This window comes from Prinia subflava, chromosome Z (assembly GCF_021018805.1).
Source record: "Prinia subflava isolate CZ2003 ecotype Zambia chromosome Z, Cam_Psub_1.2, whole genome shotgun sequence".
Classification (NCBI taxonomy): domain Eukaryota; kingdom Metazoa; phylum Chordata; class Aves; order Passeriformes; family Cisticolidae; genus Prinia; species Prinia subflava.
In genome coordinates, this window is record NC_086283.1 from 92,137,083 (window position 1) to 92,160,070 (window position 22,988).

Genomic DNA, 22,988 nt, shown 5'->3' on the forward strand with positions numbered 1-22,988 from the left:
AAACCTGGTCACTGTGCAAGACACATGCTAAATTTTTCAAGAGCTAAACTCTACAAGGGCTAAACTCTAAACTCTGCAGCTGCTACTAATCTCGCAGTAACAGAATTTACATCTGATATTACCATTTCTCATATTTTACTTGTCTAAGCAGGAAAGACTGCCTCTTAAGTGGGTTGCTCCAGAGGGAAAAATTCTACAGTATCTTGAATGAGTTTAACTGACACACTTTGTCATCTCATTGTCCATTGACAACGAAGTTCAGTGAGGAGAAAACCTCCAGAGAGGCTGCAATTCTGCTGCTTTCTCCCTGGTTCTCAGAAACACTCTTCAATAAGATTCCTGAAAATGTTAGCATAGGCATATTTTAAAATGCAAAACTCGTTCAAATATCCCTTTATTCCAATTTTCTGTTATTACCAAGTAGTTAGCTGCTGGTGCAAAAAATAGTAAGAAATTTCATTAAAAATAAGAGAAAGGATGTACATAAAATTATACAGCTAAAATTAGGAAGCATAGCTCTAATGCTACATATCCTTGTGCATTTTTAAAAAATAAGTTTGCTATCTATACATTTTCATTCTTGTGACATTATAGAATATGTTTACACTTCAATCTTCAGATACTATTTATGAATAGGCAGCTTGTTTAGTGCATACACAAATGCTAATTTACATTTCATCTCCAGATGAAACTGTCCTCATGCTGAAATTAACCCTTATGGTCTGATTGTGATTTTACTTGCTATTCTTCCACTCCAACAAATTTGGATTATTTCAAGTGATAACAATGCTTGGTCCTGCAGCTTGAAATCAATGTGTATAAGCAGAGGATGGAATAATACTAAAAAGTCTCCACTCTGTTTATATAAATTCAAGGATATATATTCTCTACCTTAGCAAGGACATCTTCTTGGTCTGTTTTAACTCCAAACCTGGGAATACTGGAATTAGTTAGGCTGGAGCTGTGCATGAGTTTTTTGACTCCACTGATCTGGGACATTGGCCTCTTCTTTTTCTCTTTCTCTTTTTGTGTTGGAGAAGGGATTTCAACTTCATGTTGCTTGTCTTCAAAAGAATGAACAAAAAGAGAATAATTTATAAAAGAATTATAAATATTATAAAATTCATTGTTGAGTTCACCTTATGGACTTATAAACACTTAAAAAATCTTCTTTTAAGATTTTGCAATAGATTCTTTCCATCAAGATTACTAAACCCATGAAAAGATAAATATAGACCTATACTTCAGTACAAGCAGATCTCTTTTTCTCAAATTGCCTCATTATTTCTGAATTGGCTTTAAAAGCAACTTGTGACTGTCTGATTACCACTTCTGCCATATCCCTAGTGCTGTAGAAAGGGTCAATCATCTCAGTATAAAAACGTTATTACAACCGCACAAGAATACATTTTGCAAGAAAAAATAACTTTGTTTCTTTTATTCAGGAGAAATATACTCTGAAATTTTATTTCAAAAACCGTCCGTGTGTGTCCTCATGTAAACCTTTAGAAAACTTTTCCAGGACTAGAAGGATTTAATACTTGTGGTCCTGTCTCATAAGACTGTACAACTTGGAAAGTCTTTTTGCCAGCCACACCTAGCAGCACTTTGGATTGCTGGCAGTTCATGCCCCCAGTGCAGCGCTTCTGCTCCTCCCAACCAGAGTCAATAAAAATGATAAAACAAGTGTTTTGTTAACCTCTGAATTTTGCTGTGGGCTTTTGCCTCCCCAGCAGTATCAGCAGTATCACTTAATAAAATTTATCAACGTATGTGCCAGCGAAACTTTAGAAGATAATTAAACTGAGAGTAAAGTATATTTAGGCAACTGCCACATGACTGCTGCAAAAAAAGTATGGGGTTGTGGAGCACTGCAAACATCTGCCCCAAAGAAACCCAAGGAAGTGCAATGAAGGGCTTTTCTGACAAACTAGGACCATGAATTATTTTTTGTTCCTTTCATTCATACTGTATTTCAATCTAGAGTTTAATGACTCCCTTCAAATTATCTCTTTTTTTGTTGGAATGTACCTCTACCTTTTCTAGACTTCAAAGAATATATCAGGAAGACCACAAAAATCCAGAAAAGATGTTTTTAACACAGGAGATGAGGCAAAACAGCTAAAAAACCACCAGTTTAAAGAAAAAGTAAAGAAAGTAAAAAAATGTGGGATTTTTATATGTGTACTTTTTTCTTTCTGAAATATTCATTTCCAATACAGACACTGAAACCAGATGAGGTTAGCAAGTCCATTTCTAATTACCAGCTTGTTATAGGTTTGCTTGTTTACTTTATTTTCTCCTATTTTTAAATTACCCTTTAGCAGATACATTTAATGGACACCTCAAATTCCAAACAAATCACAATGAAGAAGAGACTTTGGAAATGTCACCAGGTTGTTGCCTGCAGCACCGAGTCCCTCGACTGCCCCATCATCCTTGACCACTCTCCTTGCAAGGAGAAAAAGGGGAGGCAGAGCAGGGCAGCCCGTGCCTGGTGCAAAGAGATGAGGAGCTGTGACTTGTGCTTTGATGTTTATGGTTTCAGTCATGTGCACAAAGTTTAGACCCATCAAACAGAGGTTCGTGAGCTGAGCTGTCAGACTAACTCAAGTGAAAGGAAGTGTCTGTCTGAATGACTTTAGATCTCCAGAGAAACTCCGTGGGACTGCCTCTGCTTTGGTAACACTGAGCACACAGGGCTGTGCCCATCTGAACACCCAGAAAAGACAGTTTGCCATTCTGACCCTGTTTATGCTATGCTCAATGACAGGTTCTCAGACATTTCCCATTCACAGAAAACAGGTTAATGACGCTGAAAAAGAAAAACATTTTATATCTTTGTACACAATATAAGAGCCTTATGTCTTATACACAGATTATATTTCTTGTCATTATAAATAACTTCAAACACTCATGCAGCCCTAAAGGAAAACAGTTTGGGTTTGGTTTGGTTTTTTTAAATAGGAAGAACAGAAAACCTTGTTTTCTCATAACACCTTTCTAACTTACAAATATGAGAAAGTTTGAAAATATTGAGGAGGTATGTATTAAAAAAATATATCAGATAATAAACTCATTAAGTATTTCTAGGGAGAGAAAGTTCTCTTTATATAGATGTTCAGAACCAATATATTTAGACTGCACAGTCTGAAAATATTTAAGCAGTGTATCTGTAGATGAGGTGTTTTCACTACTGTGCTGCTCTTATACCTACAATTTTAAGTATCTGTTTTTTCATGCAGACAGAAAACAATACCTATGGTTCAGTAAATTAACAGTGATTGCATTTCTAGCCCTCTTTCTGCTCGAGACTGAGATCTCATGCGAAAGGCTGACGGATGCATTTCTTTACCCTGTCAACGTAAGTTTTAAGCTTTCAAGAGAAAGCAGGCAGAAGCTAGCATCTCAGTCTCCACAGCCTAAGTGGGTCATCCTTTCAGGCAACTGCACACTGTGGTTTTCAGGGCATCTGAAGCTGGGCAGTGCCACTTGTCCATGACAGAGCCTTGTCTCTCTCACTGTCTGAATCCCTGCTGTGCTACAGCAGTTGGCACACTGCTGCAACCATGGGCCAGCTGAACAGACACATTTGGGATTGTTACATGGGCACTTTTATCCATTTCGGAGGGTGACAGGACAAACTGTGCATTACAGAAAACTCCCTTCTTTCAAAAAAGCCACAAAAAGCACCAGCTATGGTATCTCCCACAGAATAAGGTGGATCCTAACATGCATGACTGTCACTTTTTAAAGTACTTCTTATCCTAATTTAGATGTGTTTGTGCCTCTCATTACATTGTGTTCATGAATCAATGGTATTTTGCTCAAAATATGCTTTGAGATTTGTATAGTATCTTTATGTTCAAAATCAATAAATAATATGGAAGGAAGTTTTCTGCATTTTCAGGAACTTTAGGGAAAAAAAAAGCCACGGTGAAGGAACCTTCAAAGAATATTCTTTGTAATACAGTGTTGGGCTTTTGTTAATGCTCACAGCCCAGCATGCCAATATCTTGAGCTGTGAAAATCTTTGTGGAAAAAGGCAATTCAGATGTTTATTTAGTCACATGCACCTAACTGTGCATGTGCAGGCAGGGAACACCAGGATATGTTAACTGCATGCTGTGAGATTTTATGAGGTTATGTGTGCTTATGTGCTTCTAGCACACTGAAACCTCTGCAGTAATTCCAGTAGGAAAATATAGTGGCAGTATTCTCTTTAATATATAAAAATACATATAATTACCACTCTGAGATTAGCCCTGTTGGTTTGTGCATGGTACTAATAAAGCCAGGGTTGTAGGTTTGAGCCCTGTATGGGCTGTTCACTCAAGGGCTGGACTTGATGATCCTTGTGAGTCCCTTCCAACTCAGAATATTCTCTGAATCTCTGTGATTCTCTATAATTCATTATAATAATTTCTTAATATATTAGCAATATAGTAGTTGCATTACGTACATGAATATTTATCTGTAATTACACACACAGGGAAATCACACACACAAATTAATTGAGCTGTGAGGAAATGGATCTAACCCGATCTCTCAGTACAAATGCTGACAACAATATGCTAAATGCACAGTTTCTGAAAGAAGAAATTAACATGGAAAGCCACTTGCATTTAGGCTCTAACACAGCCCAGAGAGGTATAAAAAACCCCAAGATGCAAAAAAGTTAACTCTTCATAACCTTACCTAAGAAAGTGTTTGATATATATTCTGAGACCTGATTGCCTGACCTGCTCATTTCGGAGAGGTGGGTTAGCTCACGGTTGAGCATTCTTTTAAACTGGAAAAGAAAGTAGAAAAGTGTAAAGTGAGTTACAATACAGCAAGATATATTTAGTCAGAATAAGAAAATGCAGTCACTTTATAACTGGTGGAAGAACATGGCATTAAGAATATGTACTCAAGTAAGACAACTGTGAAATCACAGTACCTTGGATCACATGCATCAAGGATATACCCAACCAACTTTTTCATGGATTGGACAATGTAACTCTTAACCTTCCAAAATGCACCACAAAGACAATGACTAAGGTACAGTGTCCTACCAGTAACTGAAAACTCTAAGGCATTTGCACACACACAGGTTACAATACTGTCTTTCCAATTTTTCGATTTTAATTTGGAAAGTAAATACAAAAGTATTTATGTAGGAGCTGTTGTCTACTAGTTTTCTCACAAGATTTGTAAATTAATCTACTTTTGCATTTTTTGCAATTCATTACACATTTTTAAGTCTCTTACCTCGCATCATTAATCTATTCAAAATTATTTGATAACATTGCTCCAGACAATCTAAACATATTATTGATATCATAAAAACCAATATGAAAAGAGGTAGATTTTGTTGTCTCTGACCTAAAATTATTTTATCCAACCAGACTTGACCATTCCACTATTTCAGAAAACTGCAAGCCTACCCAAGAAACTTTGGGGTAGAAAATACCCATCTGTGGAAAAACCTTTTATTTCCCTTTTAGTTAGCAATTCACTCCAGGCACTCTAAAGGATAGAAGCAGATACTAATATTCCATGAAATGTATAATTAATTAGGTACACATCACTGAGTCTTTCTTGATTCCTTCCAGACTCCAGGGTGAAATGATATCCTGTGGTATTATGCTTGACAGGTTAATTGCATAATACAGCTCTCACTGTCTTAGACACATTTTCATTGACTATAGCTCTGCCTTGATATCACCAACAAACAGGAGGCATCAATACTTACTAACAATTCAAGCTACTCTTGCCAATGAAAATTAGCATGCATCTGTCACTGTTGAATTTTGCCTACTATTGTGCCATCCCTTTGTTTTGTTGTTAGATTTCTCAGTCATCTTTTCTCTTAACAAATGCAAATGATTTGTTCCACTTTCAGAATCACTTTTTACCTTGTTCACACATTCATGACTATCTATTATATCAAGGAATAGCTAGCCTTAGATTATATATACGTAAAGATTCCTTTATGTTGAAAACTGGTAATTTATAATTTATTCTTCTTCAAAGGAGATAAACCACTGTAGTAAATATTAACCATCCTATTTCCATTCCACTGGAATCATCAAAGCTATTTCTTCAAAATGGCCTTGCATAGTGAAAGGGGTTATTTTCTGCACAATATCTTTGTAAGCCACCAATTACCATATTACTCACAATGTGCCAAACAAAATTACCTTTAATAAAACAATCTAACCATTAGCCACTGCGTTCTCCTGCCATCTTGATGTGTGATCATCTCAGGAAGTTCCAGAGCTACAAAGACTGAATCTTACTTTAGTCACAAGCCAAAGGCTCAGCTTTGATCTCAGATATATCCATGTGCTAGGAAGTGCTCAACACATGTCTGAAAATTAGAACCATTCTGCAAACACAGCTACACATACTATGAGAACTACAGAGCTATGCATTCTAAACAAAACCAATCTCAATCTCTTCAGCAATGTCTAATGTTTGTCACAAATGTCAAATGTTGAAAAATCAAGTTCACCAAATAATAAAATGACTGGTCCAAAAATCCCAAGATCATTTAAAAAACTGTCTTTAAACTTTTATACACTTAACACACTTAAGTCATGCTTACACACTTTTTCTTCTGTTCCCACAAAAGGTGAGAAACTGTAAGATATAAGACAGAAACTGAAGATATCATGGAATAACTCAGCTCCAGATCCAGACACATCCAGAGACTGCAGCTTCAAATTAAATATTGTGTATAGGAATCTTAATAAAATGTCAGGAGTTGACAAAACCACATTAACTTCCATACATGTCATCAGTTTATCCATTACTACTTCAATTTTCCCTCTTCCTTAATTTAAATAGCTAGTGGATCCTAACTAACTTCAATAGATCCTCATCTGCCTGCTTTTTTCCTAGTAAACCCTTCTACATAATGCCCAACTTGGTGATGCTGGTTTTGCTGCAGAAAAACACTAATTGTGTCATGTTCCACAGTTAGGAAAAAAGGCCATCTAGCCAGCACTGGCACGTACCTTCAGGAAGTGTTCTTAAAAGTTTCCCAGCTTTGAAAGAGGAACATATCAGTGTTTGCAGCTACCTGGCACAAGAAGTAGGAAGGATTTCCGCCCCCCACCCCCCCATATAATAAATTTAACTGCAGGGTGTAAGTAGAGAGGTTTGTTATTGCATACTGGGAATCATATGGAACTCATGGAGCATATGTTCTCTAAGAATTTTCAGCTCAGTGTTTGTTGTATGAATATCTACAACAAATGGAAGGTACATAAGAGTCTTTTCTCATGCTATGTCCCTCACCAATCTGCTGCAAATCCTCATCTTCCCACCTCCAATCACCCCACAAGTGAGCAGAACATGAAAAGTCAACCATCTGCACGAGAACTGCAGAATAGCCTGTGTTACTGCCGAACAAGGGTGTAAAGTAAAACAAGTCCCTCAGCCTCTGCAAGGCCCTCCTGCTGAGAGCAAATTCAATTGGAGATGCCTTTGGCTTTGAAGAACTGTAGCTGCACGATTTCCTCATGCTCTTTCACATGTTGCTGACGCCACAGGACCAAGCCTTTAATTGACATTTATTTTGAAAACTTCTGGACTAAGCAGGAGTTTAGAGAACTGTTTTGATTTTCTAATTATCTGACAAAGCCTTACAAATGCCATTACCATTGAATCAGATGAAGCTGAAGACCATATGCAGACAGCAGTTTCTCATGCAGAACAATAATGCTCTTTGAGAACATTAAAGAAATAAAACATGAGAGACAAATAGCAATCAAGATATTCAGGCATTTTTTGTTGGTTATACTCTGTTTCACTGTATCTGTATGTTGCTCAAACACCTTATGTTTAATAACTTGCCTTTTAAGAAATAAAATCCTTTTTATAAGAAAAAAAATCAAAACAGCAAAAGCAAATTTAACCCCATTTCCCCCCCAATTTTACCTATTTCTCAAAGATTTAATTTGGGCCCAAGTGCATCCATACATAATTACTGTTTCAAAGATCCACATATTTATATAGCTCTGCACAATTACTTTATAACAAAATTTTACCCCTCACATGGCTCCACAAGCTCTTATTGCCAACCAGAGAAGCTGGTTACATCCATGAGCCAGCACTGTTTTACTTATCCAAGAAATACTAAGTGCTTGAGACTTGGCTAGAATCCACAATCTCATCATTTGGCCTTCTGGAAGTAACAAAACTTTGCATGTTATGTTCAAAACAAGTCAAACAGTACATAAATCCACCATGTTCCTAACAGCAGTAAATATTAAATATGATATTTTGATTAGGAACTTTAAAAATCTGAATGCCATATACTTTCCAAATTCAAGAAAATAAATCATAAAGATCAAAACTCTTGTTATTAATTAACATTTAAACCATACACTTTAATTATGATGTTGTGAGCTCAGCATGGGGAGGAAACAGAGGTTTTCGGCTGATCTGTGCATATATTGTATTCTTTCTCACAAAGAAAGATTTTCACACATCCCATTGTTAGATTGGAAAAATGACACATACATCCCTTTGGAATACCACAGTCCTTGACTATAGCCTTAGAAAATCCCCCTGGAAATGAACTGGCTATAAAATATCCATTAAGGCAATTACACAGTTCATCACTGCCACATACCGATGTCAGAGCAATGGAGCTTTTCTGAAGAAAATCCTGAAAATATTTCCTTATGCAGAATTTTTAAAATTGCATTTGTTTCTATTTATTTTAGATTTTAATCTCCGCTGCAGGAGAGAATGGGGGGCATAAGAAGATACAGAGTTCTCAACAGAAATACAAGCAGAGCATTCAAATAACATTAAAAATGTCCCTAAAGTGAAAAAAGTAGATGTGCACCTTTATCTCCCTTTATAAACCTAAGAAATCTACTGTAGCAAAAACTGCAATATGTGCGAATAAAGGTACATATGTTAATGATAATGAAATGAGAACCATTCCCTAAATTGTGCTAACTTCCCAAGAAGAGCCTCGTAGTTTACATCTTTCTGGGCTGAAGCCTAATGTGTGCACATCTCTATATTACTGCTGTCCACCTATGATAAACATACACGGAGGGGCATTTTTGAAAAATAAGATACTTTTCTGATGTCAGCAAAGATACACAGAAAAACACAGACAAAGCTTTGGAGCAATCATGTTTCCAGATGGCAACCAGAGTATTGATACATTTTTGGGGAAGAATTTGAAGGTATGTTAGAAACACCAACCTCAAGATTCAAATAGGGTTGATTCATGGCCATGAACAAGTTTGGGGCACATTGCTTTATATATAGGGGTTATTGTTTACACTTTAGAAGATTTTACAAATTTTGTGTGAAGTTCCTGACTCTAACTGGGAGTTTATGTAAAGAAGCAGCCAGCAGCTTGCTGTGTCAAGAGGAAGCACACAGAACCACTCTTGCTGTAGGCTCCCTGCAGCAGCAGGGTCTCTTCCATGCAGGCTTTCTCTTCCAGCACAGAAACCTGCTGCATCCCAGGGACTGTAAAGAGGCTGCCTCCACCACAGCCTTTGGCACTAAAACGGAAGGTCAGGCTAGAGACAGAAGGATGTCCATGGGCCAAAAAGCCCAGTCCTGCCTGGCCTTCAGTTCGAGCACTATCAAGTCCCAAGTCCAGTGGAGGGTGCAATAAAAATGCTCAGGAGTGACAGGGGACTCTTATCACACTGGCTCCCAAACCCGCATGGCAAAGATCCCAGTTTCAGCCTTTCTGAAAGGTAGTATTTTTTCTAGGTAATATTTCTAAGAGCTTACATGAATAGAATACATCCATCCACTCAATTAATACTTGGAACATTCAACTTATATAACTATATTTTGTTTCCAAAATATCTACCAATGTTATTTTAAAAATATGCTTGTATCTCAAAATGAATAAACTACGTTACATTACAACATTTGAAAAGCTTCTATTCTACAATAAAACAAAGAAGGAATTTGGAAGTCAGCCTTACAAATTAACATAAGGCTTCTGTCTATACTGCTTATCTATGCAAAGCTATCTTTGATTTTAGCAGCATTCTGGATACATAAACAGCATTCTTAATAGCTAAAGGTTTCGGTTGGAAGCCCATGGGTTTAATTAACATCAAGGCCAGGCACTGTTATTTATAATAAGCAACAGAAAGGCAGATATCTCTAAGGCTGTCATTGTGATAGTGGTGCTCATTTGTTTCAGGAAAAGGTACTCAACAAAAAACAGGGTAAACATTCCCATTTTCCAAAATATAATTCACAGGAGATAAAATACAGCCTGAAGCACACAGAAATATGTGTAGGGATAGAAACATATAGAATGATATATCTGATATTATATACAATGTAATATCTGATTATATCTGAAATATCTGAAGATATTTCAATCTTCAGAATTTCATGAGTACTCTACGTAATTGTTTTGAATGTCAGAAAAAACAGAACATCTTTTCTTCTTCTCAATTTTTTTCTCTCTGTAGTAAAAGCACTGTAATAAAATTGTGCTCAAGCATGACAGCTTCTTAACTAAAATCATTGTAGACAGTATAGGACACTCTCTATACAAAGGACATTTTTTCCCCATGTGTGCTCAATTACAGCTACCATTGTCTCTGCAAAACTTCAATTAGAAAAGTCTATCAATTCTAAAGGCGAAACAGTAAAAGTAAACTTCCCTGATTTTTTAATTGGTGATTGAATTTTTCTGTTTTAGCAAGGAGGAACATAGCAGCAGCTGCCTAGGAATGCAGGAAATACTTTCTAGTAAATTACAATAAATTACTTTTAGCTGAAATGCAAAGTAATTTCAGCTTCTTGTTTTGGTAAACAAGAAAGGAATCTACCTAGCTAGCATAATGGGATGAAATTTCTTCACAGATGGCTGATCAAAATCCTTGATAATATATTGCAACAATTCAGCATTAGCTGAGAATATTCTTAATAGGACATAATCAGGCTTTGCATTTCTATTTTAAAAGACATATCTATTGTAAAAGTAGATATTAATAAAAGAAAGCATAAGAGATTCAATTGTACAAATATAATGCTTGTATCATTTTTAGTCATTTAATTCAACATATGCATTATTTAGTTCAGGAGAAATCAGAATTTCTTTAAAGAAGGATGATTTGGTACACTTATATGTCAAGCACAGGATGAACTTCATTTTTTGCACACTCAATAACAATCACAAAATATAAAAGCAGTAGCATTTTTCATAAGCACAAATGTAATTTTTTAGGGATAAACCAAAGCTCAAATGTGATTTCCTATTGAGTGGATTTCAGTTCTATGTCCTGACAGGCATACTGATTTAACTCCTTGAAGCAAAACTTTTCCATAAAAGAGATAAAGCTTATTTAATTCCATTTTCTAGCAGTATTGCCATTTCAATCTAGTTCACACTTCACCACATAACAATATAGATCTGTACTAGAAGATAGCAGTTTCCATTGTTTTAATCAATACACACACAGAGGCTACCAAAAATGCTGTTGAAGCACAGTGTTCATAATTTCACCTTTCTTCAGCTATTAAACCCAGTATGAGTCATGAATTCACCCGTTATCCTCAGCTTCTTTACTCATGCTGTCTTCTATTGTATAGTATCTCTGTTTTGAGGTATTTGGAGTGCTTTAAATCTTTTAGTGGCTAGAAATACAGTTTTGTAGCAATCTTTTTCTGAAAGAACACAAAACTGTTCTGTATTTCTTTGGCTTTAGACTTAGTCTAATCATTCACTGAAGCAATATTATTTTAAAAGTCTCAGCACAGTTTCTAAGACTATACTGTGCAGTTCAGTCTTCTTGCTGAACAAAGGCTTGTTGTCTGATTTTTTACTTCAAATTATTCATAATCATATCACCCACAAATCCTCACATTATCAAGTGATCATGCAATCATGCACCATAAATCAAAGTTCTTAAAAGGTAAAAGAAAATCCTACCTTTATGTAGCCCCAAGAAACTGAGAGTAAATAGTTTGCCTCAGGCATTTTTGATTTTTTCTATACTACCAATCTAAGCTAATCAGTTCTTTGCTATCTGGCACTGCAAAAGACTAAAGATTCTTTCTTTCCTCTCCTAATTCTTTTTGCTGGTCTTCAGGTTCTCAGCAACTGTGTGCTCAGGAGGCATACTGAAACGAAATCCAACCGAGTGGTCTTCCGACTGTATACATGCCATTTGTGAGACTCCAAGCACTCAGAGGCAACGCTGAAGACACATATTGTACGAGCTGAAGAAATTTCTGAAGAGCTAGGGATATGCATATTTCCTGAACACCAGGATTTAATGAATAATGTATGTCAAGATGCTCAGCTGCTCAAAGATTTGCTCTATCAACAGCTACCAAATAAGGACCTGAGGAGGAAGACACAGACAGTGGCAGCGATCCCTCCCATAGAGCCATACTAGCAGCCAATAGTGTGTCACCCTAAAAGATATAAATCCGCAGGGCTGGTGTCATGATGTACTGTAATTTCCCATTGGCTGATGCTGGGGACTCTCCTGGGCATGGGTTATTTCTTTTTGTTTCTTCTTTTTTTTTTTCCCCTTTCCTCCCAACAGCAAATGCCCTTTACTAATGGCATCCCTGCCTGCAGCATTCACATGTCATTCAAAAATAATTGGGCTAAGGTCTTGTCACTCCTGCAGCATTTACCAGTTTTCAATGGACACACCATCCAAGCAGCAAAAATTAGTATTGTGTATATATATCTGTCTGGATTGCCTGGTGGGTTTAATTTTTCATGTGGAAGAAAAATATATTTTGAGGTGTTCCTTATGGGGAAAAGCCCCAGCATAAATAGATCTCATTTCTTGAGCAGTTTGTGATGTACTTTAACAAGGAAATTCTTTTGGCTTTTATGCCATCTACATTAAAAATCTGATCTACCTCAGACTATTGGGTCAGGCTGCTACTTTCTAATTTTTTTTTTATTTATTTAAAGAGATAAAACCATTACTATTAAGCTAATGCATGTCATGTGTCTTGCAATTCCCAGTAAATGTTAAGCTTCCATGGAGATGTAAGAAGTGAGATAATAAAAGTCCTCAAATTCTCACTGTATTTATTCAACTTTTGCTCTTTTTGCCTCAGCAGATTATTATAATCAATTACAGCTATACATCATTGAAAAAAAAGAAGGGATTAATTGAAAGTGGAGTGTGTCAGTGAGCTGACTCAAGCATTAAATAAAAGATCCCACCATCTGCCACTCAGAGACCCAAACTTGAAAGGAGGAATACATTATGGCCACGGCAGGGGGGTTGGAACTAGATGATCTTTAAAGTCCCTTCCAACCCAAGCCATTCTATGGTTCTGTGATTATCTTGTTGCACTACTTCAGCAAATTTCTTAAGTCCTTAAGACTTAAGAAATGAATAAAGTCCTTGTTTCATCAAAAGAAAGGGAGAGGTACCTTACAGGACGATGGGCAAATGCCTAAGGACAAGCTGAATGAGGTGCAGCATTCAGCCTCATCCTACAGTGCTGACTCACTGGAAAATGCTGACTGAGAACGGTCATAAGAGAGGTTTTGGCTGAAGGAGTCAGCAAAACTAAGTGCTTCAAAAAGAATTGAACCTGTAAAAATCAATAGGGCAAAATATGATATCAACAAATCTCTTCCTCACAGGAGAGAAATCTAAAGCAATGTGAAAACTGGATATAATCAACAGATCATCAGTAAAGTATTTTTCATGTGGAAGGCACACTGTTTGCCGTTAAACAGACAATATAAAACATTTCTGACACATTTTTAATATTCAGTTATACTTGGTTTGGATCTATGAAGCTAGATGTCTATAAAACAATTAAGTTTTGAAAACAGACCTGGGGTTACTAGACACTCAGCAAGACATCAAAGAATGCTTAAAAAAGGTACTTGTAGAAAATGTTTCTCCTGATTCTTCCAGCTCAGCTTCATAATGCTGAAAATAAAGCTTCTCTACATCTGTGTTTCATTGTCTTCTGATCACCCACAAGAGAGCACTGCTGCCACGTACCCAGCAGCAACACAGGGCTGGAAATATGATGCTTTTCTTCAGGAGGCAATTTCAAGCATGACTTAGAAAATGTTAAAATAAGTTTTGGCTACGTTAGGAATGAAGCATGTATATATGAAATTTTAGTTGCAATAGATAGTATGAGAAGATGTGAGAAAGTCAAGTTTTAAATCTTTTCTCTTACTTTGTTACCAAAGGCTGTTTCCTCATGAAATATTAACAAAAGAACTTGATTCAGATAAGGAATATTTAAAATGGCTAGTATGTAAATTACACCAGCTGTTTGGCATGTATTAAAAAAAGCCAATTTTTTTTCTTTTCCACTAATGTATGAGACAAAGATACATCCAAAAGAACTACAGTTGGTTGAATTTACTGAAGCATGGTTATTACTAGGACATTTTTATATAGAAACATAAAAAATATTTCCCTTCAATGTAAATATACGTTACATCAATTTACTCTAGCTGCATATTAACTATACTGGTATAGGAAATTACACTTGATACACACTGCTTGTTACTGACTTGCATTATTTTTTCAAGACTCATAGTCTCAACCTCATAAAATTAATGATTGCTGTACTAGAATTTAATTGTATGACATCATTTAGAAAGCATGCCCCCTGACTTTGGCTACATGTAGTATGACCTTAGATGTGGATAGTCAGGAAATTCACATCAGCTCTGATTAACAGGAATGGTTTTGGCTGATTTTCCTCCTGAATTCCCAGGCTGCAGTAAGTGAGTAACTAGCTTTAGAGGAGGTTAAGGTGGACAGACGAGTGCATGGCAAATAGCTGCCACAAAATGAACACCTAGAGGAATTCAAGATAAGAAAAACAAAATTTAGAGATTTTTGGTTTTACACAAATGTACATCCATGAAGATAAAACGTGGGGGAAGAAGAACATAATGACACATTCTACCATTGTTCCAATCAAGTAAAGCATATGGAAATGGGAAAAGTGTAATTTGAAATTTTAGTAAGTGAGTAATAAAATAATTTGGGGGAAAAAAAGGGAAGTTTTTAATGAGAACTGTTACCTGTTTTGAAAGAATCAAGACAACGACCTTGAAAGATAGAAAGACGATGAAGTCCCTTAATACCCTTAACAAATGTAAGCTATTATTTAATCAATGACTCTGGACAACTTTCTCTAAGGAAGTCATAAAAAGAGCTGGCAGAGATCCCAGTAGCTGCAATGTTCAGTTTTAGCACACTTTAATAGACTTTAAAAATGTTAATTTGTACTAATTAAAATTTGCAAGCAGGATGGACGGGTAAGTTCAGGCCACTTCATAAAACCCCAATCCTGGGTATAATGACAGTAAAGCTGATATATACATATTCATTCCATGGTTTTGCTTGATACAGAACCAGGACGTAAGAGTAATTAATGCTAGTCAGTATCATTTATGTATCTGAACATGTAATATGCTTGTACTGCCACAGCGCATTTGATTTATTACTGTAAAATATTCTGCAACACTACTCCCAATGTTGGGAGAAGGCATATTGGATGGGTTGAGAATCTGATTATAGACTCATTTCTAACCATCATAAACAGGCTGTCTTCATCTAACGGGACTGTTTTAAATAAAGTTTTGCAAGACTTGAAACTGTTTTATTGTACCAAATTTCTTTGTTGGTGATCTGAAATTAAGTCACTACCATGAAGACTGCCAGTGTGGAAACTTTCTGAGAACAGAAACAACTGGGGGGAGGAATGGTTCGTGAGATAAACTGTGAGGATGTGAAAGTCACCACCAGCAGCCTTACTTGTTTAGAATGTTGACATAATTCATGCAAACTACAGTTCAGGGAATTTAACTGCAAAGACACCAGCAACAAGGAACACAGTTCATGACTAGGCAAACTATACTGAAGAAAGCAGGAATCCTGAAAAGTTTGTGAAGTCACTACAGGGCATTTCACAGTGATACTGTCACCGCCAAAAATCCGTGTCTTCTGTGACTGAATAAAAAGAGAGGCTCCAAGCCTCTTATTCTGGCAACATTGGTAATGGAACAGTGTACACAGCTTTAGTGTGTCTTTTCCTTATTGCTATTAGGTACATTGTGTAGGAAAAAAACTTGCAAATATTATTCATGTGTCAGAGAAAATTTTCTGTAATAAAAAAAACCCTCATTCTATTTAACTTACGAGTCCACAGCTACTATGGAGAATCATGACATTAGGAAAACAAATACCTGATTCTGTAGCACCAAGGAAGCAACAAGAAGCAATGGAAGGCAGCTGAAACTGCTTCAAACCAACTGAGCTGAAGCCCACACACACTACAAACAAGACTTAGGGAAAGTCAGTGGTACCCTGGTGCAGCAGAAAGAACACTGCCAGCAGGTCACAGGGGGTGATCCTGCCCCTCTACTCAGGCCCTCATCTGGAGTGCTGTGACCAGTTCTGGGATTCCCAGGACAAGAGAGACATGGAGCTCCTGGAACAAGTCCAGGAAAGCAAACAAAGATGATTTGGGCACTGGAGCATCTCTTTTACAATGAAAGGCTGAGGGAGCTGAGCATGTTCAGCTTCAACAAGAAAAGACTGAGAGGGCACCTCATCAGTGTATACAATATCAGCAGGGAGGGTGCCAAGAGGATGGACCAGGCTCCCTGCAGTGCTTCCAAGAAATAGGGCAAGAGACAATGGGCAGAAACTGATGCACAGAGAGTTCCCCCTGAATATGCAGAAGAACCTATGTGGGTGACTGTGCACTGGAACAGATTGCCAGAGAGGCTATGTAATCTCCTCCACTGGACACATTCAAGCACCTTCTGGACCCAACCCCATGCAATGTGCTCCAGGGCAGTCCTGCTTGAGCAAGAAGGTGGGACCAGAGGACCCACTGGGGTCACTACCAACCTTATTCTCTAATTCTCTGATTCAGTTGCAGTACTTTCATGAACTGTCATATGGGAGACTTATCACCTTGGTCCTTCCTATTACAGATAAGTGATGGGTAATACAAAAATGTACCTAGCTTTGAGGGAAAAACAGGGCTCTCACATGCAACCTCTTGGATTGACTGGAAAATTGCACTAAGAATATTTTGAGAGATGCCTGAGCATCAATTCTGAGTACAAGTGTGCTGGATGTAGTTCATACTGTCTACTAAGGAGCAAAAAGTAAAGCTTAGAGGTAGACATCTAAGCATATCATCAATTTTAGTTTTAAAGGTTGTATGTATTACGAACAGGTAGCTTGAAGAAATCTCACAAGCCAAATGAAGACCCTGTGAAAACACAAAAAAAACAAGGCCTATGACAAGTGTTCAGAACTAGATAATCTTTAGGGTCCCTTCCAACCCAAATGTTTCTATGTTTCTATGAATTTTAGACCGACCTTCACACACCAGAGAAGAGCAATAATCACCCATGTCAAATCCAGCTCCTACTCATCACAAATGCAGCACTGTTTCCACAGCATTAGCCAGTTCCATCTATGAGTTGTGTTGATATGTACACCACCACAAAGCTTCCCCACAAACTGGAGAGTCTACTCAGCACTGGAAGACCACAGCAGAAAAAACCAATGGTCATTTCACCCAGCAAGCAAAAGCATGTGGGTGGACTCAGCCAAAACCCACAGCCAGACTAGAGGAAGCAGCAGGACAGCCAGAGACAAGAAAACTATGCTTTCTGAAGTTTTTCTTAAGAATTTTTAAAAGTTTTTCTTAAGTTTCTTCAGTTGCTTAAATCAATAATCCTCACCAAAATTCTATGGGCTCTGCATAGGACTCCCTGGCCAGGACAGAAACTGTAGGATTTAGGTAAAAAGTCACAAACAAACCATCAGTAATTCTACAAACGTGAGAAGTTGTTTCAACTGCAGCAGCCAGCTGCCACACACTAAGTGAGCTGCAGGGCCAGAGACAAAATTTGGTCTCATGCTAATATCAGAAAGAGATGAACTTCACTGGTGGCTGAGAACTGATGACCACAAGTGGAACATGTCTCCAGTTCTTTTAAAGGAGCCTCAGTTTTAACTGTGCTAACTGTAGCACGCCTATACTGCTTTAAAAAGGTTTTCTTGGAAGCCTTCTGCCTGTCAGAATTACATTTGTTAGAAATTATGGAATAGTCTACACTATATAATTTTATGGATATTTTCTATTTGGAATATATAATTCTTTTGCCTAAAATACAAGAATTTTATGTCACTGAACAGATTGAGATGGTGATGTTCTTCTGAACTATTTTAGGGGAAATATGTAGTAAAAATGAGGAGCTAAGGTGTTTAATAAAAAGTTAGGTTCCCTTATTATTTTAAATTAAAAAAGAAAAAAGATTAATACATTTGGCTAAAACACATAATTCAGTGTTTGTATTGACTGCCCTCTAGTGATAGTAAAAGCATTAGAGCATTAGCTATGAATATGTAGGAACATTAAGCTTTCTTCAGATCACAAATGTCACTATGTGATTCACTAATTTTCAGCCATACCTGAGGAAGGTCTTTACAGGTATTCTCTACAGCTTCACCATTTGCAATAGACACTCATAAGCAATTGCACAGGCAAAAGAAACTACACCCTATTTCAACTCTCATTTTTGTGGACCATTGTTCACCCTTTAAGACACAATATATATTAAACATTCTCTTGAAAGTTTTCCCCATAATGACAGGGTACATACGTATGTAATAGTCCCTAAAGAACACCCCATGGTAAATAGAGTTTAATTTCAACAAATATTAAGCTTTTTAAAATATTCTGCTATGTATTTATTTTCCCCTGAATCTGATCCTATCAAAACTATATAAATTACAAAGAAGTTACTGTTAAAAGCTGATTTAGATCAGACAAAAGTCGACCAGGGTGTGACAACAGCTGCAGTTATGATAACAGATTTGAGCAGGCAGAAAGCAGTAATGAATAGTTCAGGTGGTTGCTGCTCTGACAGAATATTGGCAACTGACAGATCAATGACGCTAAAACTGCAGAATCATATGAAAACCTTATTTCTATTCGTATATGTAGATGCACCCCACATGTAGATTAGCACCCCATAAGTACTTACCACAGCACACCCACAAAAGAAGTTTATACCCCCATTATGCATTTTTGCAGATAGCTATAGCTAGGAAATGTGCAAAGAGGTGTAGTGCTTAACTCTGAGAGTTGCCATGGTACACTTATCCTAAGACTGATACAGTTATACCAGCACAAACTAAGCTTTACAGGGATTCCTATTTCATACAGAAAGCTGGTTTGCTTTCTAAGAACAAACCTCAGATTTTAAAAAGTATTGCTGGATTAATCTTCTCCTGTAACATGGCTTACTTATTTTAATGATGTATTCCTACTGTAGACCTCGCCAAAGTCAAGCTTTAAGAATTCATCAGAAATACTGCTGGATGGTTGTGATTTCATGCTAAAAGAAAACTAGCTTTCCATACATCTTTGTACAGCTGTGAAAAAAAATCCACATACAAAAGCAGAGATTTGTGGAATAAGAAGTGATTACTAACACTGCAACAAGCTCAATATCAAGCTCTGATAAACATGCCTTAGCAAATGTCCATAAATCACACACTGCAGATACCAACATTTTGAAAGCAAACTGCAAGTTGTTTCATGCAATTTTGTTGGTTCACACTTGAGTTTTTATTAAACTATGGGTGTTCTACTTCTTATTAATGTGCATGTGATAGCATCATTGTTCTTTCAAGGAAGGTTATTCACTAACTAGTACTCATTTCAATGTGCCCTTAATATTTTTCATTTGATTATTTATTTAGGTGCTAGAAATATGCTCTATAGCTATAGAGATTCACAAAATAGTAAACATCTATTCATCTGAGAAACAGCTAGTCTCATCCATTACACCCTTGTCTCATGCATACAGGTAAACAAAAAAAAAAATCATGCTTGTTTTTCTGTGTAAGTGAGCATTTCACCTGAATACCTCTTGGTCAAATCAACCAAACAACCACAAAACCCAAGTGGTTTCCAGTCCCACAGTCAGGTTTGCTGTGAAGCTGGGCTTATGGGTCCACGTGAGGGAGATGGAGACATGATAACATAACCAGGCTAAAGGCAGCGCTGTAGTTTCCTGAATAGCACACTTATTGCCTGATTTAAATCCCTCTTACAAGAGGTCTCAGTACTTGCATGAGGCAGCTTGTGGTGTACCCATGTTTCCTGACTCCTCACCTTGATACCAATGATTTGCCTCTCATCCCACACACAGAAACCGAGTGCCTTTTGGGTCTCTGCCTCCTGGCGTGGCGGTGCCAGTGCACGCTGGGTGCTGCTGCCTTGAGGAACAGCTCCTCTGCTCCACGGCCTGGTGCTCACTTCACCATCAGCTGTGGGTGTCTGCACACACAGCCAGGGACTGGGGCTTCACACCAGGCTGTGCTGGGGGATGTTGAGCAAGGGCTGATAAGAGCAAGAGACAGTGAACACTCCTCACTATCCCAAGTCACCATGTCCCCTTCTGAGATTGTTCCGACCTGCAGCATCACTCCATCCCAAGAGCATTTTGCTCCTTCCTACTCCACAGCACAGATTTTTGTGAGACAGAGGTATTAAGTCATTCTGGTGCTACAAGGCTCACACCTCACCAGCTCAGAGTCCACAGGCTACAGGCAGAAGCCCTTCCAAATACAGGAGGATTTGCACCAGGTTTTAGCTAAGAGAGCTACGACTCACACAACCCCTACATCTGTCAGTTCCCAACACAGCCATTATAAAAGTAAAAACTGGTTTGCAGGAGCCCTCTCACCTGCATGAATTTCTCTTCTTTTTGTGAAACTACTCTAACACCAGAGCAAGCACCACGACTATCTCAAGTCACACATATTTATGGGTATAAACTTTTGCATTTCTCATTAACATTGTAGGAATGGATTTTAGGGGAGAGGCACCTTTTTAGTCATCCTCCAGGGGTCCTTTTTCAATATTTTTATATTATTCACAGGTGATTGTTCAAACTTACTGTAGAAAATGCTTTTATACTAATTTTTCTACAAGAACGTGTTGCTCCTGAGAAACCTCAGTTTGATAATGAATCCATATTTACAAGTAAACTGTTTGATATCAATATTTCCTTTTAAAATACTCAAATGTGGCTTGTATTTAGCAGCTTCCACTATGTACACCATACAGGAATCCCCTTTTGCAAACACTGCCTTTACGCATGAATTATAATCAGTTAATATTTTGTACTTAACAATCATTAAAATTACATTCATAAAAAAATTAATTAATATACTTTAGCTTTGATAATTTAGTTCACTTACGAACTTGCATAGCACAGAAAAGCATTAAAGAAAATTTCATTTAAAATGAAAAACCTCTGTTTAATCAATGAAAACCCATAAATGATCACTTCTTTTCTGAACACTAAACTAATGAATCTGGCCATTCACACGAAATTTGAAGTGAAAAGTAGATTAAGAAACATAAAAGTAACATCGCATACTGAAAACTGATTAGGCACCACTAACTGAAATACAACATTAGATTGAGGTATATTCTCTGACGGACTTGCAATATGGATACAAAGTACACAGACATTATTCAAGTAAAAGATTATCTATTAATCTTTCATTATTAATATGTATTTTAACAAGAAACTGTGCATTTTTAAGATTTCAGTCCTCTTAAATAGATACTCTTACATCTCTATAAAAATCATCCCTAATTTGAAAAGCATCCTAAAATCAAGCAAAACTACTAAGGGCTAAATAGGTATGGCATCATCATCTTTGGCTCACATTTTCATTTGTTAAAAAATACAACCTGGGAAGTTTTTTTGCTTCTTTGCCCATTTACAATATTTGGAGCAGCTCAAAAAGCTCCAAGCAGCACACAAAACACGAGAAAGACCTCGGCAGATACAGAAAGGCATCAGCCTGTCCAGTTACATGCAGAAGGCCACTTTTGCCCTGACAAGGATAGAAATGCTAAAAATGCTTGCAGTCTGCCTCAAAGATCTTTCTGCAGTCTTCTGAAGAAGCTACTGTGTAACAGCCGATTCTATCAAGTCTTTATCAAAGTGACAACAGTGACAAATAAAACCAGCTTTGGGCTCCATTCCCAGCCTGATGCAATAAATTTAAAGACTCTCACTAGCTTCAGCTAGTTGAATTCACACGAAGTGTTCCAATGTTCCAGGCAACAGGCAGGATGCCCTTGTACATGAATCCTGCCCACCTGTGTCCAATGCCATCTTTCGTTCAATCAATCTCCAAACCAGAGAATAAAAAGGGTGTAATGAGTGCAGTTCATCTGTGCAGGACTGTAAAGTTAGGAGGTTAGGTCTCATCTAAGCCAAATTCCATTCATAATGAGATGCAATATTTGATAACTTCAGTGAATATTTAATTCATTTTCATATGAATTTCACAAGATTGATGCACCTATACTGTTAATTACTGCTTAATTTATGGTTACACATGTAAGAATCATAATCCTAGCTTTAAAAAAGAAAACGTTTCTCATATTTAGATTGTTTTCCCTGTGCATTAGGTGGTGACAATTCACAATATTAACCAATCCAGTGTAGGCACAACACATACTTTTCATAACTAAAAGGAGGATTTGCCTTGGCTGTTGTCTAGTGAACATAGTCATAGTGAATATTAGTCACCTCCTATTAAAATATTACTATGAGTTACTAATACTAGTTAAAGTCCCAGGTCTTGATTAGAAAAATTTCTGGGAGAAAAAGGACTACAAAGCAAAGCAGAGCTATTTGTCTATGTCTAAAAACAGACTTCTAAAAGACACCTGGTAGTCAAGAAGTACACAGCAAAATGGATCTTAGCCCTTCCAGTGCTGCTACCTATGAGTCCATCAGCAACAATCAGCAGACACAGGACAGGTCAGTGTGACTTCCATCATTCTACAAAATTATCTGCAAATCCAAAGGTAAGACATCACTGCTGGGCAGGATGTGGGGGTGAAAAGCTGCAGGACAGACAGATTTGTAAACAGCATGCTATTTCACAACTGCCAAGACTCTGTAG

At 37.2% G+C, this 22,988-nt stretch overlaps 1 protein-coding gene across 4 annotated transcripts in view; it reads right to left on the reverse strand.

Moving 5' to 3' along the window:
* The window catches only part of PDE4D (phosphodiesterase 4D), a 535,741-nt gene that overhangs the window by 12,550 nt on the left and 500,203 nt on the right, over positions 1–22,988 (reverse strand). For all 4 annotated transcript variants that reach the window (XM_063421935.1, XM_063421934.1, XM_063421936.1 and 1 more), the window contains 2 exons: positions 4,699–4,792; positions 892–1,064 (listed from right to left, as the gene is read on the reverse strand). In XM_063421935.1, the coding sequence (XP_063278005.1) occupies positions 892–1,064; positions 4,699–4,792 (267 nt within the window). The remainder of the gene's footprint in view (positions 1–891; positions 1,065–4,698; positions 4,793–22,988) is intronic.